We start from the raw sequence: 18,816 nt of genomic DNA, 5'->3' as shown, positions 1-18,816 counted from the left end.
GGACTGTTCTGGAGAAAGAATGGTCAAAATTAATTTATTCTAAGTGGTATGTTGTGAATTGTCAGTGGAGAGATGACACGGAATAACATTGGTACACAAATAAGTTGGCAGTTTTAGAGGTAAGAATAATTGCAATATGAAGATAAAGATGCAAATCAACAGGACAAATTGGACCAAATATTCATTTATAGGAAGAGCAATTAGGGACTTGAATAATTTATCAAGGGAAATGTTCAATAAATTCCCAAGGTCTTTGAAATAATTTAAGAAAATTCTAAGTAAACAATTAATAGAGAGCAACCACCTTGGCAACAGCCCTAGATGCAGATCAGTGATGATTGATTGAAAGTAGGACTAAAGAATCAATATGGTGAACGGAAATATTTTATATACAGAGGAATATTATTCTCTTCAAGGAAATAAAAATATCATGTCTGTATTTTAGACAGCACTGGAGTGAAAGTCTTGTATTCTTTAGCTGAGTTTTGATTCAAATGTACAGTTGCAGATTTATGCTGCATAATTTTAAATTTAACATGTGGTGTGTACTTATCTATGCAACTCACTAATAACTCAGAAGACAAAATACTCTGTTCTTGTGGCAGGCTCCTCATGGGGGAATCAATCAACAGCTTTCCCTTTTCTTGCTATTTTGTAAACACAGGATGTGTCAAAAGAGAAATGTTAAATAGAATGGAGGGTATTCTGTTGCATCACTGTATTTTGAATGAACTTAAGTCTACTCAGTTTAAAAATATAAATTGATATATAGGGAAAATTTTAAATAAGTTTCAAACTTTCAGCAGAACATCGGAAACATTACTCTCTTTAGAAAGTATAGAGAGATTTTCTGATCTGAGCAAGAGTTTAAGAGAGAAAACAATTTGATTTACATTTCAAATTTCCTGCTACAAAAATGGTTTGCTCAATTTTCTTTTGTTCTTTTTATTATATATCATTTTAATCAACTAATACAAGTTGTTGTTTTAAAATGCTGTAATAGGATTTAGCATCAAACAATCTGGATGGTAACTAACATGGTACAGATCTTGTACAGAGGTTATACATGTCATGTAAAACAGATCAAAACCTTTCAGATCCATTTCAAACAGTGTCTGGACTGACACTAGATCAGGTCATGAGAATGTTGAAGGGAAAGTGGGGCCTGACTGAATGTCTGGAAGACATAGGCTTCATGGTATTACACATATCTATTGTCCCATTCAGTAAGTAAGAAGATGAAAACATTGAAAGTGAACCACAAAGGGCATGAATCAAGGTGATGAGGGTGAATGCTGAAAACACAATCCACCTTGTACTATAAAATGAGAAAGCAAAAAGACGCTGATTACTCTCACAGGTCAATGTGGGAAGAAGGAGCAACAGGAAGACACTTTGTTTATCCTAATATTATAAAGAGAAAGTGAAGGCTAGTCTTGTGAACAACTCACTCGACTTCAGGAATTCTTACAATTTGCTTTACGTCATATGGTAACGATGGGACGGGAAAGGGCTAGGACTGGGAAGGAAATGACCATAGCCTTGATTATTTTCCCGCTGTAAAAATGGAAAACCATCTTAAGGGCTGCCGACACCAGGGTTCGAACCCACCAGCTCACAGCTACATGACCCAAACTGTACAGCTACTTGCTTGGTTCCAGTAATTTTTCAGCAAAAGAAAAGCCTGTTTCTTTCAGATTATTATTATCCTAGCTTATCTGGGGTGTAAGTAGTTTAATAAAAGAGCAAGCCTCAAAAGTTGAGCATTCTGGACCCTGGCTACGGGAATTGCAGAGGCTGACGAGGGAAAGAACAGGGTCTTTGTCTAATTCTGTGCAGTTCCAGTCATTCTATTTCTTTTGCTTTGTCATACAAATGTGTTCTGAAGGGCACTTTCTTCTCTCTCAATACTATCTTCAGAGTCAATCTAACTTGAGCGTACTGCTGGTCTTGATATGTCACTTGCTTTTGTTCCTTTCTATAAGGGCAGTAGTTATCTAGTATTGTAAAACATTTAACGCAATTGCATCATTCCACCTAGTCGTTACTGCATTTGACAAGCACAGCTCACAGAGCTATACTATTTGTTTGTTTGTTTGTCCCGTTTATCTACGGGGTCCAGTATGAGGTGACTTGAATCTGTCTTGGCGGGTTTTTATGACCGGATGCCCTTCCTGACATCAACCTCAACGGAGGAGCTAATGGGTTGAAATGAATGACGTGATATATGATAGTAGGAAGGGAGAGGGTGAAACACGGTGCCAGCACATAGCCTAGTCCTGTCAAATAGCACCAAGGGGTCTGCTCAAGCCTTAACGTCCCCATCCGACAGACGAATCACCATCAACAGCATCATGTGCCCTCACTCCATATGAGCACTGCGGAGAGGTTTGGAATTTAATCCAGGCTTTTGGCACGCAATCTAGTGATTAGAAATTGTATACCACCACCTCCCCTACCCTGCCGGCCAACATTCTGATGGTGAAATTTTTCGACCAACGGGACTCGAACCGGCTAACCTCGGTGTCACGGCCACCAGGCTTGGTCTATCTGTCCCTTGTACACATTCTGAAATGGACTACAGACTTATGACTAAACATCGGATTTATATAGAAATGCATATTTTGTTTGCCGAAAATGTAGACCAACAAGGAAGTGCGCTTAAAGTTGAAATTGGAGGAATTATTAAGTTTAATAGTTCATATATACGCATATTTTAACATTTTTTACAAGCAATCTTCAAGAAGATATAAAGTAATTAATGCTGTGAACTCTTTTGGAATGAGTGGCCTTCTTCTAAATGAACTTTACAGCTGTGGTAAGATTTCAAGGAAAAATCAAGAAGTTAGAAACAAGTGTGTTGCATCATAGTGATTCGCTGAAGACTATGATTCACTCAAGAGCAGTATAGCTCTGTGGATGGTATCCCAGGAAACCTTGGACTCCGTCTGCAAACAAAATATCATGATGTCTTCAAATGACATCATCGTAGGTACTGACAGAATGTTTAACGCCTACACTCGCTCTCGAATTCAAGTATCGTGTTTTCACATTGATTCGTAATGTAGTTCTGACACTTCTTTCCATACAATATTCTCTGTGCTTTGACCATTTGGCCGTATCTGGATCTTAACATTTTCAAACGATCTTGCCCAAGGTACAACATACAGTTGGCCGTGGCTGACTACTGGTTTCGGTAAGTACACTACCAGCTGCGCTTTATTAATGGTCATACAGAAGGCTGGTCGACTCGATACCTTCCCGTCTCTACGTGTTTTCCCTTAGCAGTATGTAAGTTATTAGGAACGTTCTGCCATCTGTTGCATCTATTCAGAAACTAGGGAAGGTTAGAGCATCAAAGAGTGTGTCACATCCGTAGATGTAGAGAGATCATTCAAGCTCATTTTAACAGACAAACACCACAGATTTTGACCAGAAAACTTGGAGAAGATTGTTGTAGTGTACTGCAAAGCAAATTATGAACAGGAAAAGTAGGTGTGCAGTGAAAGAAGAATGTGTATTTATCTATGTTTCTTCACATTTTTGTGACTTTTACACAGTTTTTGTACAACCTTTCTATTTGTGTTTTATCATGAGTATTGATTAACACACTGTGCCTTATCTAGGAGATGCGTGCGTATGTTTTGACGGTGAACACTGATCTGTCTCACAAACTATGTATTAGTGGAACAGCCGCAGCTGTAGGTAGAGTGTGTTTATTCATGATCATGATTTTATGTTTTGGTGTGGGTGAATTGCATGAGTCTAGTAAAGGAATCGTATGTTTGCATTTCATACAAGTGTTTAATAGCATGAAAATAAGTGCATATTTCAACACTTTTTTGTGGCATAGTTGCAGCTTATATTGGTGATTTACATAGCACGACTCTCTCCCCAACCTAACTCACATCCCAAGTGTCTTGGTTGATAACAGTAGTTTATTTGTGGTTTTTCATGACCTCAGTTGCTATTACGGCACTGAGAACTTGTAGTCGCATGAAGAAAGTGGCTCTGAAGAGTGACTTTAGTGGTGATGAAACTGAGAGGGTGGAAAGTGATGTAAAGAGCGACACTCTGCCGGCGTTTGCATGACAGTGATTGAAGCCAATATTTTATACATGAATCTTTTGTTTGTCATACTGCATACCAAAACATATGTGACAAAAATAACTGAACAATCCTGATGGAAAAAGTAGAAGACGTTCATATTCCCCCAATAGAAAATATACAGAAAGTCATCAAAAGCTACAGAAGAGGGAAAAGAAGAGAAAGGTCTTGGAGTGTGGATCATCATTTAAAGGTATTGTTTTGAGGTCTACCAAAGTAAGTAATCATATTGAGGCAACAGTACTGGCGAGTTCATGTTCATACTAATATACACAGAAAAGTGTCATTATTGGTCAATTTTGTATGATTTCTTTATGTTAGTATGCTTCTAACCTCTATGATTTCTAAGTCAGGTCAGACATTATTTAGATTTGACATCACTGGGTTAAATACACCTAAAATCATTTTTAATTTCACCCTACTGGAGTTCAAATTCTACTACAGTTTATTAACTGCTGCATACCTTAAGGCTGTGCATACATCCAGTGAAGCCAATCATGACTGGAGCATCGCTGTGAAGTGCGAGGTGAGGAGGAACCCCTCCAAGATGCAGCCAAGAGGTAGGTCGACCAACATGTGGCGAGGCAACCACCTGCTCCCCGCTCATCGCAAGGGTGTTATTTATACGTAGAGACGCAGAACACTGCAGTCGAGATCCATTATAAGGCATCAGCTCCAGCCTGCAAAGTGAAGACAAATATTTGTTGTCGGTGAAGATAAACAAGCAAAAGTACACTCGTCTGCTCCACAGCAGCCTGTTGCAGTCATATTGTTTTGCCTGCCCTTTTTCATACTTTTATGAACATTTAATACTGGTGCATAATAACTCATTGGTTTGTAATGGAGTTCTGACACTTCTATCCATACAATATCCTCTGTGCTTTAACCATTCGGCCATGTCTGGAGCTTAACATTTTCAAGGTACTGCAACATACAATTGGCCGTGGCTGAATACTGGTTTGGGTAAGTAGACACACACTTTTTCAAGAGCTTGTCCCTGCGCTGTATTAATGGTCATACAGAAGGCTGCTCGACTTGGTATCTGTGCGTACGTAGATTGTTTTCTCTTAGCAACATGTAAGTTATTAGGAACGTTCTGCCATCTGTTGCGTCTCTTCAGAAGCTGGGAAAGGTCAGAGAATTGTATTCTCCCATGATCAGAGGAAGTGTATACTCTTTGGCTTGACATGCAATGACATTACTAAATCACGTAGGCTCTATATCAGAATATTAACAAATGTTTTAGTCACTTAACAACCTGCTGCAATTATTGGAGTGATCATTTAATGATTTGATTTTATGATTATTCAAAGTTGACTGAACTCAGAAACCTATCAATGTCTCATGATTCACCGGCAGGTAATTCGGGACAGAATAAAACAGAAATGAAGCAAATCGGTCCAGTAGAATGGACGAACGGATTTGCCAAAGCAGTTTTTAGTAAACTCTTTTAATATATCAGTGTCATGCATAGTGACAGTGATGTACAAACATACATTAAATTTAACATTCAATCAGCCAATCAATATTAATTATTCAAAGTACTTATTCATCCACGTTTTAAGCGCTCCTTCAGTGTGATAATTAGATTCTTTGGAGCAACGTTAACACGACATGTGGAGTACACTGACATACTGTAGCTCAAAAACAAAAATAATGAGAACTTATTCAAATTAAAAGTCTTTAAAGCAAATTAGTTATACTTTTTTTTTAAAGTAGGAAATTGAAGGACTATTATGTCAAAGAACCTTAAGTTTCTGACTTTTTGTTTTATGTTAGCCCTAGCGGGTCAGTAGTCCTTGCTTTCAAAGTCAGAATGAGCCTTGAATGAATGTAGGACTAAGTATTATGTGATGGCTGATGGAATGTTATGAATCAATCAGTCACCAATGATGGCAAGTTTCGTATCAACTGTTTACCTACTATTTTCTTAAATGGTTTTAAAAAAGATGGGAATTTCTCAAATGTCTCCATTGGTAAATTGGTAATTCCTCTTTGTATAAACAAATATTAGCCTCAGTTTGTCCTCTTGAATTCTAACTACTGTATATCACATTTCAATAGAGCAAGATCTTTCCATCCTCCAAACAGCTAATAAAGGTGTCTTACTCAATATTTACAAAAATATTTTCATTGACGTAGACCAATGAACAAACCCCAACAGTAACCTGAATATCATATATCAAGCTGACTGGCCTTTAATTATCTGCTTTATTATCAAAATTGACCTTCCTATTAGGTCGTGTTATACGTACATAGTTTGTGTTGAAGAGATGTTAAGTACAGAACAAAAATGGCCAGCCAGACACCAGTGGGATCTGAACCCACAACCTCCTGATTTTGCATCAGTTGCTCTACCAGTTGAGCTATGGTGCCCTAGGTCCATATTTGTTCTATTGGAAAGTATCTACGCTTCTAAGCTACAGGCCTGGTATTACTGCCATCACCTCGTAGAGTGTGTGCAAGTCGCCCGTTGTTTCCCAAGTCAGTGAATATTGAATTTTTACGACCACATTGTAATCAAAATCGACTTTCAACATATTATTATTTATTTAGCGTTGGCTGTACATATCAACATTATGTATTTACACGATTTACATTTTGACTTTCAAGTTGTTAATAAAGTCTATTACCGCTGGACCTGCTTCCACAAAGTCACTGAAGTTGTCACTGTAGTAATGTGTCGGGCAGTCATTCACTATGTGCCATATGGTCTGTCTGGGAGCACCATAACTGCATTCTGGCGGAGATATATGTCCCCACTTGTAGAGAAGATCTGCACATCTGCCATGGTTTGTTCTTATTTCAACCTATTAGGTTGTGTTATACATACAAAGTACATGTTGAAGAGATGTTAAGTACAGAACAGAAATGTTTATCACCCTGGCCTCTATTGCAACTATCCATACACATGAGGATGTACCGTTGTGCCCTCAATCACAACAAGCCATGACCCGATGGCTCTCCACACCGCGATGCACCGCAGTGCCTCTCCAAAACATTGGAGAACGGGACCTCACCCCAGATGATCATCCAGGGTAGTGCAGAACTGCAATTCATCAGCTGTCCATGCACGGCACCAGTGCACAACTCGGCTATCCACAAACTTAAATGCCAAGATTCAACAAAGTCTGCTCATTTTTTTCCCCATGATGTTGTAACAAACAAACTAACAAACAGACAACAACAGAGACACGATTTGAACTCCACCTACTTTCAACTTGTGTATACCTAACCTGAGATAAAAATTAAGTATGAGGCAAAAATTTTAAGTTTACAGACAAAATGACCATATTAAGTGCTTCTTACAAAATTGTACAAAACTAATTTAATCCTCCTATCCAATACTCTAATATTTTTACGTCCAATTAAGACAAAACTTCACACATAAATAGACATGTTTCGACCTGGCATTGGGTCATCCTCAGTAAGACATATATAATGAATTAAAAAACATTGGAACACACAAAATGAAATGTTACGGTAGTTAAAGTGTTTTTAAAAAGAATGATGAAAGTTAAAAAATTGTTTATGATCCGATTATAGTCTTTGTGATGGTTACTCATGGCAGAGAAGCGATTATATTTTAAAGCATTGCGATGTTCTGTGTATCTTATAAGGAAGTTCCTACCAGTTTGTCCGACATAACTTGACCCGCATCCCTGATATTCCAATTTATGTGTCCCAGAATTTGTGTATTTACTGTGTGAGAGTTAAATAATATTTCTTCATTAGTGTTGCTGGTTTTGAAAGCAATTTTTAGGTTCTGTTTTTTTAGGACGTTGGTGATTATGTGTATATTATTATTGCTAAATGTGAATGTGGCATATTTTTCTTTAGTTTTTACTCTTTCATTAAAGTAGTTGTGGGCTTGTTAGTATATTTGTTGATTACCTTATTTATAAATTTTGTGCTGAATCCGATGTTCAAAGCTATTTCACAGATGGCCTTGATTTCTTTTTTCAATTTTTTCTTTGAGAGTGGGATTTTTAAAGCTCTTTCTAACATGCTATTGTAGGTAGCTTTTTTGTGAACTTCAGGATTATTGAATTTTGTTTAACATGCGAGAGGTCGCACCCGCGGCAGTTTGCCGCACTTTTTAAATATTTGCTAATAATAATGTTGCTAGCCACTGTAGGGCTTAGGGCGCTCATTTCATCCCCCCATTCCCTCTCTTCCACCTGACGTTGATTATCGTCAGTGTATTGCCTGCTGCGTTCCGGAGTAGTTTAAGTTTTCTTTCACTCTCGCATCTGCCGCAGCAAATTGCCTTCGTGCGACCCCTCGCGTAGTGCATTCTTACATGACTGCATTTCCAAGAAAGTTTCTTAAGTAAAGTTCACGAAGTTTATGGTGGCTTTCAGTGAAGTGTGGTGCTGTAGTTTTATCTTGAATTGTGACCAAATTATTCATTGAAATGTAAAAATGCAAACATTGAGGCAATTTGTTCATGCATGACCTCCCGCGCTCTTTAAAAACTCACATAATTTTACCAGATATCGCAAAAAAATTCATTAATTCTTTTATACTGAGAAAATATTTTTACTGGGTAATTACGTTAGTACTAGTTGAAAGGCAGTTAAACAGGGTACATATTTATATTTTTATCAGAGCTGTACTGGATGATATGGTCCAAAACATCAAACCAGTTCCTAATAAAATAATTTCGTGTGGCTATTTCTAGCCGAGTGCAGCCCTTGTAAGGCAGACCCTCCGATGAGGGTGGGCGGCATCTGCCATTTGGAGGTAACTGCGTGTTATTGTGGTGAAGGATAGTGTTATGTGTGGTGTGTGTTGCAGGGATGTTGGGGACAGCACAAACACCCAGCCCCCGGGCCATTAGAATTAACCAATGAAGGTTAAAATCCCCGACCCGGCCGGGAATCGAACCCGGGACCCTCTGAACCGAAGGCCAGTACGCTGACCATTCAGCCAACGAGTCGGACAACCAATTCCTGAAGCATATGAACAGTTCACTGAGGCTGTTAAGAAAAGTTCTCGTAAATCTATTCCCTGTGGATGTCACACCAGTTACATGGAAGGTCTTAATCTGGATGCAGTCTCACAACTAGAGGACTACTACAAGCTGTTCGAACAGAACCCAATGGGCGAGGAAACTATTAAAGCAGCACACACCCTAACTTCTCTAATAGCCTCATCAAAAAGAGAGAGCTGGTCAAAATTAATGGAAGAATTGGATATGACTCAGAGCAGCCAAAAGGCCTGGAGACTCCTAAAGAAGCTGAGCAGAGATCCAACCATGAGTAACACACATTCTTCTGTTACAACCAATCAGATTGCTCACTAACTGCTCATGAATGGCAAAATAAAACAAGAAGCCAAAACCTGGAGAACAATGCTGAAAGTACCTGCAGGCAGGGATGAACAAACATCTGAGCTCATGCAACATTTCAATTTCACTGAGTTGGAAAATGCAATAATCAAGTGCAAATCAGGTGAAGCTGCGGGTTTGGATGATGTGCGACTTGAGCAAATAAATAACTTTGGCAGAAACACGAAAGAATGGTTGCTACAGGTTTCTAATAACTGCCTACAGATGTCCAAGATTTCAAAATTGTGGAGCAAAGTACGTGTAATTGCTGTTCTGAAGCCTGGAAAGAACAGCAGAGACCCCAGGAACTACAGACCAGTATCTCTCTTGTGCCACCTATGTAAGATTTTAGAAAGGATGATTCTCAACAGACACATCCAGACTATCAACGAAAACCTCATTCCACAACAGGCAGGCTTTAGACCAGGCAAGAATGCTGTTGCACAAGTTCTCAACCTCACGCAGTACATTGAGGATGGTTTTGAAAATCAACAAATTACAGGGGTAGCTTTCATTGACCTCAGTGCTGCATATGATACAGTGAACCTCCGTATACTGTTTCAGAAGATCTTTACACTCACGAAAGATTCAAACCTTACCAGATTGATGTCAACCTTGTTGCCAGAACCGCAGGTTTTTGTTGACTTTCAAGGACAAAGAGGCAGGTGGAAATCACAGAAAAATGGATTGCTGCAAGGAAAGTGTACTAACTCCATTGCTATTTAATATTTATTTCAATTACCAACCACTCCCTAACAAAACAAGATGGTTCAGATATGCAGGCGACCTTTCACTAGCCTGCCAGGGTGCAACAGTTGAAGAGGTAGAACTCACTCTTGACAGCACTCTGAAGGAATTAGGCACATATTACAAGGCTAACCACCTAAAGCCGAATCCATCGAAATCTCTGCTTTGTGCTTTCCACCTCAAAAACAGAGAGGCATCAAGGAAATTACATGTCTCCTGGAATGGAACCCTCTTGGAACATTCTTTCACCCAAAGTACCTAGGAGTAACGCTGGACCGCTCCCTCACTTTCAGAAAACACTGTTCCAACATCAAACACAAAGTCAGTGCCAGAAACAACATCCTGAGGAAGCTGAGAGGTACAAACTGGGGTGCAAAGGCACAAGTTCTTAGAACCACTGCATTGGCTCTGTGTTACTCTGCTGAAGAATACGCATCCCCTGTGTGGTATAGATCATCCCACACCAAGACTGTGGACCCTGCCCTAAATGAAGCTTGTAGATTAATCACAGGATGCCTGAAACCTACCTCTGTTGAGAAGTTACACTGTCTTGCTGGCATTGCATCTCCAAGTATTCGTCGAGAAATCGCTGCTGATCAAGAACGACTAAAGGTTGAGAACGTTGAAGCTCACCCGCTGTTTGGTCATCAACAATCTCAATCTAGGCTGAAATCCAGGGAAAGTTTCCTCCGGACATCAAAGCCCTTGAAAGGACCACCAGATAAGGCAAGACTTTCCTTGTGGAAATCTAAGCAACAAGAATGGGTGGAGGCGCGTGAACAACTTGCGGCTGGCTACAGTGAAGACTGGAGTGTTTGGAGGTCCCTTATCCGATTAAGAACTGGTGTCGGCAGGGCTAAATCCTCAATTAAGTTATGGGGATTCACATCAGAGGACAGCAAGTGTGACTGCGGTGAAGAACAAACAGTGAACCATATGTATCAATGTCCTCTCTACCCATTTTCATGCTCAGAGCAAGATTTAATGCTCGCTGATGACAACGCCCTAGGTGTGGGTCAGTTTTGGAAAAACACCATCTACATGTACAGTAAATTTGGTCAATTTCCTTTGTCTGTTAATTTTTGTAAATAGTTTATTACTTTATTTCTAACTGTATGATTAAGTATGCTTCTGACATGAGTAAAATAAAATTAAAATAAGAGCATTCACTGAAAAAGGAAAATAGCAGCTCATTCAAATATTAAGCGTGAGCAATTTGCCTTCGCGTGTTAGCAGTGTAAGTTGGTTTCCAGTAAAGGTTAAATGGCAGGTGATTATTCTTATGACGTGATAGTGTTATGTCTAAATAATTAGACGAGTTATTGTTCTTCATTTACATAGTGAATAGTATAATCACAATTATACTACGAGCCTCCGTGGCTCAGGTGGCAGCGTGCCGGCCTCTCACCGCTGGATACCGTGGTTCATACCCCGGTCACTCTATGTGAGATTTGCGCTGGACAAAGCGGAGGCGGGACAGGTTTTTCTCCGGGTACTCCGGTTTTCCCTGACATCTTTCATTCCAGCAACACTCTCTACAATCATTTCATTTCATCTGTCAGTCATTAATCATTGCCCCAGAGGAGTGCGACAGGCCTCGGCAGCCGGCACAATTCATATCCTCACTCCTGACCCGGTCATTGACTGGAAAAACAGGTTGTAGGTTTTCACAATTATACTACAATAGATCAAGATATAAAAATTCTACACCGTGAACAAAAAGGTCCACTACTCAACATTTTAGAGAATTTTTACATCAGTATGGATCAATATAAGAACCCAGCCCTCAATTTAAATGAGGTAAATGAAAAAAAGAATGTAATATGAGAAACTTTTATTCTGATCATTTGTAGTAAAAAAACAGGAACATAAGAACTCACTCGGTTTCAGTCACCACCACCACTCTCCCGCAAGCCCCGCCCCATTTCCTCACTTCACTTCCTTGTAGCAACACGTCTTGTGTCTCGACTGCGGGAGCAAGTCAGTCGAGAGACTGGAATCCATAGTCAGAGAACACGGGTGATCCAAGCGGACCACGTAACGTAAGTTAATTTCGTTCTTCACAATTTAATCTAAATTGTTGTTCCTGTTAGTCACCATTTTCCAACTTTAATTCGATTTGTATTATCCATTTTACACACTAAGAATTAGACAGTTCAACTTCAATAATGCTTATGTATAACAGCCCATGTTGGAACACAACAACTAAGCCAATAGATACTAGTTGAACCACACCAAGGGACAACAAATACATTCAAACAGAAAGACCTTCAGCTCAAGACTATTTTAACAATCAAAATGTCACAGTTTTTTTAACTTTGATCACGCTTTTTAAAACTTTTTAACTAACATTTCATTTTGTGTGTTCTGATGTTTTTTAATTCAATATACATGTATTACTGATGACCCAATGCCGGGTCAAAACATGTCTATTTATGTGTGAAGTTTCATCTTAATTGGATGTAAAAATATTACAGTATTGATAGTAGGATTAAAATAGTTTTGTACAGTTTTGTAAGAAGTTCAACCGTCAATACAGATTTAACATGAGATTCATAGTCTGTAATATTAAGTGCTCACGTAGTTTGGATGGTGAGGTCATATCCATTGTTGACTCGCAGCTGGACCTCGGTGAAGAGCATGGTCTGCACACCGCAGGAGAACTGGAAGTTGAGCAACCCTTCTTCTAAATAGAGACACATATAGCGATTGGAACTGAGCTGCGCGTATAGAAGAATACCAGTGGGAGCCAGGGTGCGTGCTGTCACTTCTACGTGGGCCCCCGACACGTTCATGAGACGGTGGGTCAAGTAGGAATGGCCGGTAAATGCAGCTACGTTGATGCCTGTATGTTCCTCGCAGCGAGGTCCACTCCAGTGGAACTTGCATAAGCACTGTAACATGGAACATAATACACACACTAGCAAACTGAAGAATGAAACTAGGCACAAGCTCAGAGCATTACAATATCAGACCTCAACAATCATGCACTCTATACTACCTGATCAAAAGGTTTTTTTTTTTTTGCAATTTGCTTTACATTGCACCGACACAGATAGGTCTTACGGCGATGATGGGATAGGAGAGTGCTAGGAATGGGAAGGAGGCGGCTGTGGCATTAATTAATCCTTTCCCACGGACTATCTTTGACTCACTGTCTGATGAAACCTAGAGTAATAATAATTTGCTTGTCAGGTATAGTTGTGGAGTACCTTCACTAAATAATTTATTCTGAAAACTACTGAAGTTATCAGTTTCAAATTTTGCAACAATTGAAAATACACTATACTTATTCTAAGTTGATACAATGAGATCACCTAATTAGATGCAGGAACCCCACCAGTTCGCAATGATACATGAAGAAGCATCCAACATGGTGCAAATTAATGTTAAATTGCTTTCTGTTAAAGTTAGTCTGAATTGCTTGACCTAATGCTGTTCCTATTTTCTTGGTAATACAAAGAATGCAGGACTTCACCCTGAATCCCTCAATTTATTTCATTTTCAGGATCCATCGGATGAAGATATTTAGACAGCAAATCTGCCCCTCAGACATACAAATCATAAATGATTTTTCACTGAATGGGATTGGAAGAAAATATGTCGTGTACGACCCCTGAGCTAGCTGCGGTAAATCTGAGCAGTCTGTCAAAGACACCAGCATCGTGAAGATGGCAACACATTGCGAGTTAACCGACTTTGAACGTGGGGTGATCACCAGCATATATGATCTAATGGGACATCCTTTGGCATGAATTTTGACCACTCAGTGAATATTTCTGTGTTTATTGGTAGTGTGATGTGGGTATTGAGCCCCAAGCTGGAGAAATTAGCCAAACACTGCTTGAACTGAAACCAGGGTGCTGCCCACTCAGCCAACGAGCTCAATCAGGCTAGGACATTTAGGTCTTGATACTTAATACTTGATATTCTGATATTTTCATTGCATCAGGAAGGGATCTAGCCACGTTAGTCCTGACTCCAGATAATTGGGGTACAAAAAAAGCAGAAGGAAAGAACAAACGTTCTAGGCTCATATTCGTAATACTGTACATGAATAATGTATACCAAAATATTAGAGAAAAAGGAGAATGCCCCTTTTTAGCAGTTCGGAACATAGCATGAAATTAACTCACCCTCGGTCCTTGAAGTGTATAGATGCATGTTCCTCCATTAAGGCAAGGGAACAAACTGCAGTCTGGTATCTCAGTGGTTGGAGTAGGAGGCTCTGATGTTGTGGTAAACTCAAAGGAAGTACTGGTCTCTGTTGTTAGAGTGCTTACAGTTTCCACTACCGTACTCAAAACTGTTGGTGAAACCGTCACTTCACTCACTGTCGTCACTTCACTCACTTCGGATGATTCTTCCGTAGCTTTTGGAATCTCTTTGCTTGTTTCAGAAGTCACAACACTAGAGACCTCTGGTAAGGTTACTTCAAATACAGTTGTCTCTTCTGGAATGATTGTTGGCCTGTCAGGTTGTTCTTCAGTTGTCATTAAGGTAGTGATTTCTGGAGTTGTTACTATTTCTTCTTCTGTTGTTATTCCCACAGGAACAACAGTTGTTGTAGAGGGAGGTAGAAGAGAAGAAGTACTTTCTTCAGTAATGACCCACGATGGCTCTGAGGTGGTTTCTTCTTTTGTAACAACAGTGCTTGTGTGAAGAGAAGTGGGTCTCTCAGAAGTTTCTGTTTCAGAACTGTACACTGTCGTGACTTCCTTCGTGGTCTGCATGGTCGTAATTTCTTCAGGAAAAAATGTAAAAAATGTAAATGGGAACACAGTGGGTGATGAACCAGGAGTTTGCATGAATGAAAATGTTGTTCCTAATGTTTCTTCTGAAAATGGTGTTTCAGAGTAAACATCTTGTTTCTCAGTTGTTTCATATCCTTCACTAGACGTAGGGGAGGAATATTCAAATAATGAAGTCTGTTCATCAGGAACCACAAATTTAGTGACCGCTGTAGACACTGTCTCGGTAGAAAATGGAAGTTCAGTTCGATACGAAGTTTCCTCCAAGGTTTCTGTAGTACCAGCCCCAGCAACAGAACTAGTGGAAGACACTGGCTCACTTAAAATTGATGAAGTATCTGGAAACGTGAAAACACTTGTTTCTTCCCTTGGTTCAAGGACTTCACTTGAGAGAGTAGAAGTGATTCCAGTAAACATCTGAGTACTTGTATAAAAGTATGGAAATTCTGTGACAGTAGTTTCTGGTAAAGGCACTTGGGAAGAGGTACTCGGTACATCCGTGGACGGTAATGAAGGCACAGACAATGGTGGCAGCTTGGTTGTTGACGGAATCTCTATAATTGTGTAGGAGCAATTGAACTGTCCTGGGCCCACAATCAGACATTCACAGATTGGACCCGTCAGGTTAGGCGGGCATGAGCACGTGAAATTGTCCACTCCATCCAAGCAGGTACCTCCATTCATACATCTGTATGAGCAGAAAGAGAAAGATGTAATACATTTCTTGAAATACATAGTAATACTGTATCCTGATTTCATTTATTTAAAAGTGCACTTCCTGACACAAAACATATTAAAGTCCCTGAATATAAGCATGGCCAAAAGAAAGAAACATATTATCATACGAGGGGGGGTCAAAAAATAACCACAATGATTTTATTACATGAAAACACTGGCTACCTTTATTTAAATTCACCCACAGATCTTCAAAGTATTCTCTCTCAGACACTGTTCAGAGCATTCCCCGAAGCCCTACACTCCGAACTGCACTGTTTACTTCTTGATCAATTTGAAAATGACGACCCTGAAGTTCCTTTTTCACTGCAGGAAATAGATAGAAGTCTCATGGTGCTGGGTGTGGTGGATGTGGCATCACCTCAATGTCTTGTGTCTTGATTGTCCAATGCGCAGGTACGTTGTCCTCTTTGAGCAAATTTTACCTTTGTAAAGTGAAAACCGTCAACACAGAATGATTCTAATATCTTGTAATGAGCAAAGTTTGTTCTTTTTTCTGCAGTTTTTCTTTTTCAGTGGCCCCTTTAACACTTCACAGTGCATTGCTTTTTCACTACATGATCGTACACAATACCCTGCTTATCAACAAAAAAGACAAGGTGCATGACCTTCCCTGCAATCGCCTGAACTTTGACCTTTTTAGGTCTTGGACTGGAAGGATGTTTCCATTGGGGACTTTGCTGTTTTGTCTCCAGGTCATAATGATGGAGCCAGGACTCGTCACATGTGATGACGCTGTCCAAAAACATTGCGTATGATGTCTTTGGCTGAAGTGTAGGAGATCATTCCAGCAATCTGTTCGATGATTAAACGGTAGTCTTTCTGCAACATGACATCGGTTGTGTTCACACTGATGTCAGTTTTCGAAGATGAGGATATTCCGGGGCATGGAGCAGCTTTACCCTCCTTAAAGCGTTTGTACCACTCAGAAAATTGTGTCCTCTCTGTAAGTTTGCTGCTATTAGAAATCCATGTTGGGTGCAGCGAACACGGCCCCCTTCCACAGCTCCCCCCTGAGACAAGTGTATCACTCAAGTACTACCACCTGCAAACCCTAGGGTGGAATTATTGAAACACAAAAAATTCATTCTGGTTATTTTCTGACACCCCTTCATAGATTTCTTGCAAAGTTAATAATCAGAGGTTTATCTACACTTCACCAGTAAAAGCCATTCATAGAAAGACAAATACATTGAAAGGAACACTTAATAAGATACAGAAAGGTCAGTGTGAGAACAGAGAGGAATAGAAAGACAAGCATCTCCATACACTGCTGTGTTCTCCTCAACCCCACGTATTCATCCTCATCTCTTTGCATCTTTCCCTTTCATGGGTTTATCTGACTTTCTTCTCATCCCACACTTACTGCTTGTGTCGAGAAGATTGAAAGCAGAAACGAGCTCATCCATGGCTAAGAAGAAATGACATGAACGACGACTTATTCGAAGACAGCGTAAGAAGATACGGAGACTGTCCTTGTCTTTCTGTTTCTCCTCTTTCCAATGTGACTTGTCATTGTGTTTACCCTAATCACTGCTTGTCATTTTCTTAATCTTAAAGATATAACAATAATAATGTTATTCCTTTTATGTCCCAGTAACTACTTCTTTGATGGTTTTCCGAGATGCCCAGCTGTCAGAATTTTGTCCCACAGGAGTTCTTTTGTGTGCCAGTAAATCTACCGACACAAAGCTCGTGTATTTGAGCAAGGACAATCCGAACAATCCTCACTGGTTGTGACAGGCGACCCATCAAGTACGATGGGGAGCAAATGTTTGTTGCGGAATCTTGGGGGATCGCCTGATTGGAACTCATTTCTTTGAGGGCCATTGGACGGGCCCTCGCTACCTGCACTTTCTGCAACAGGAACTCGCACTGCTGCTGGAGGATGTGCCCTTGCACGATCGTTTGACGATGTGGTTGCAACAGGATGGAACTTCGCCACATTCAACTTTACCCATTCGTAACCATCTGAACGAGGAACTGCCAGGGAAATGGATAGGACAAGGAGGCCCTGTTTCTTGGTCCGATAGATCACCGGTTTTAACACCGTTAGACTTCTTCTTGTAGGGACATTTAGGGAACGTCGTTTACAATCCAGCACCGGAAAACCCCACCAGCTCCGGCAACCGATCATGGACGCCAGCCGAGCAATTGTACCTGGAATGCTTCAGCGCACAAGACGATCTATTGGACACTGGGCCCGAATGTTCATAAACCAAAACGGTCATCACATCAAGCATTTGCTGCGATAAAACATTGTCAGGGCAGTTGTGTTCCTATTATTTCTGGTCTGTATGTGTCTGCAACAGTCTGCTTACTAATCGGCCAATCTTAGGGCCACAAACACATTCACACACAATTTGCATGAAAACGGTTATTGAACTTACATCACGAGCAGCACGTATTAAACAAATATTTCAAAAATATAGAATCTTTGCCCCAGACTCGAACTGCCACCTCACACATAAGCCCTCTCCGCCATGCCTTTACCAAGTAAGCTACGGTTTTGCACGGCACACTGTGCAGCTTATAGCAAGTATCGGGTTTACTGCGGTCACAATATGTGTTTCGCTGGTGTGTCAGGTTCATGTGATCTAGAACTGCAGAAACTGTATGAAAAGCATCTGGCAGTGTCACAGTGGATGAACCATACGTCCATCTTAATGGTAGTAGTTGCATTCGGGTGACCTTGGTGCCAAGGGGTGCAGCAAGTTTATGGTTGTCAAAGGACTCGGTTATGTAGAAGCAACATGCAAGGTTGAAGAAAACATGAAAGTGAATGCAAGATACTTCCAGGAATCCATTATGACACCTATTGATCAGATACACATCCCAGAATTGTATGGAAGGCACGCAAACCAGGTGCAGATCCATATGGACAAGGCCTCAGGTCATACTGCCAGAACATATCTGCATTTCTATCAGGAAATGGTAAAGGAATTAGGAATTCATGTAATTCCATATCAAGACATTTCTTTGAAGAGCCCCAATGCCAGTCAGATGGATTTATGCACACTTGAACTGTTGAACTGTTCGACCAACACAGCAATCCGTACATCCTGGATGGTCTATGGAAAGCTTGCAGGCAGAAAAAGGGCAGAATTTCCATGTCTATGCTCCACCAAAGTTTGTTTCACTGCA

The 18,816-nt window shown here is 40.2% G+C and overlaps 1 protein-coding gene and 1 non-coding gene across 2 annotated transcripts in view; both read right to left on the bottom strand.

Annotated features, from left to right (window-relative positions):
* Positions 1-18,816, bottom strand: part of eys (eyes shut) — a 181,633-nt gene that overhangs the window by 118,270 nt on the left and 44,547 nt on the right. The window contains exons 7-9 of the mRNA XM_068228757.1: positions 14,323-15,625; positions 12,767-13,080; positions 4,571-4,787 (exon numbers count right to left, since the gene is read on the bottom strand). Coding sequence (XP_068084858.1) covers positions 4,571-4,787; positions 12,767-13,080; positions 14,323-15,625 — 1,834 coding nt within the window. The remainder of the gene's footprint in view (positions 1-4,570; positions 4,788-12,766; positions 13,081-14,322; positions 15,626-18,816) is intronic.
* On the bottom strand, positions 6,411-6,483 carry TRNAL-CAA (transfer RNA leucine (anticodon CAA)). The gene has a single exon. It is a non-coding gene; the product is annotated as a tRNA-Leu (tRNA).

Source organism: Anabrus simplex, chromosome 7 (assembly GCF_040414725.1).
Source record: "Anabrus simplex isolate iqAnaSimp1 chromosome 7, ASM4041472v1, whole genome shotgun sequence".
Taxonomy (NCBI): domain Eukaryota; kingdom Metazoa; phylum Arthropoda; class Insecta; order Orthoptera; family Tettigoniidae; genus Anabrus; species Anabrus simplex.
The sequence above is the reverse complement of the archived record's forward strand: the minus strand, read 5'-3'. Positions and strand labels throughout refer to the sequence as shown.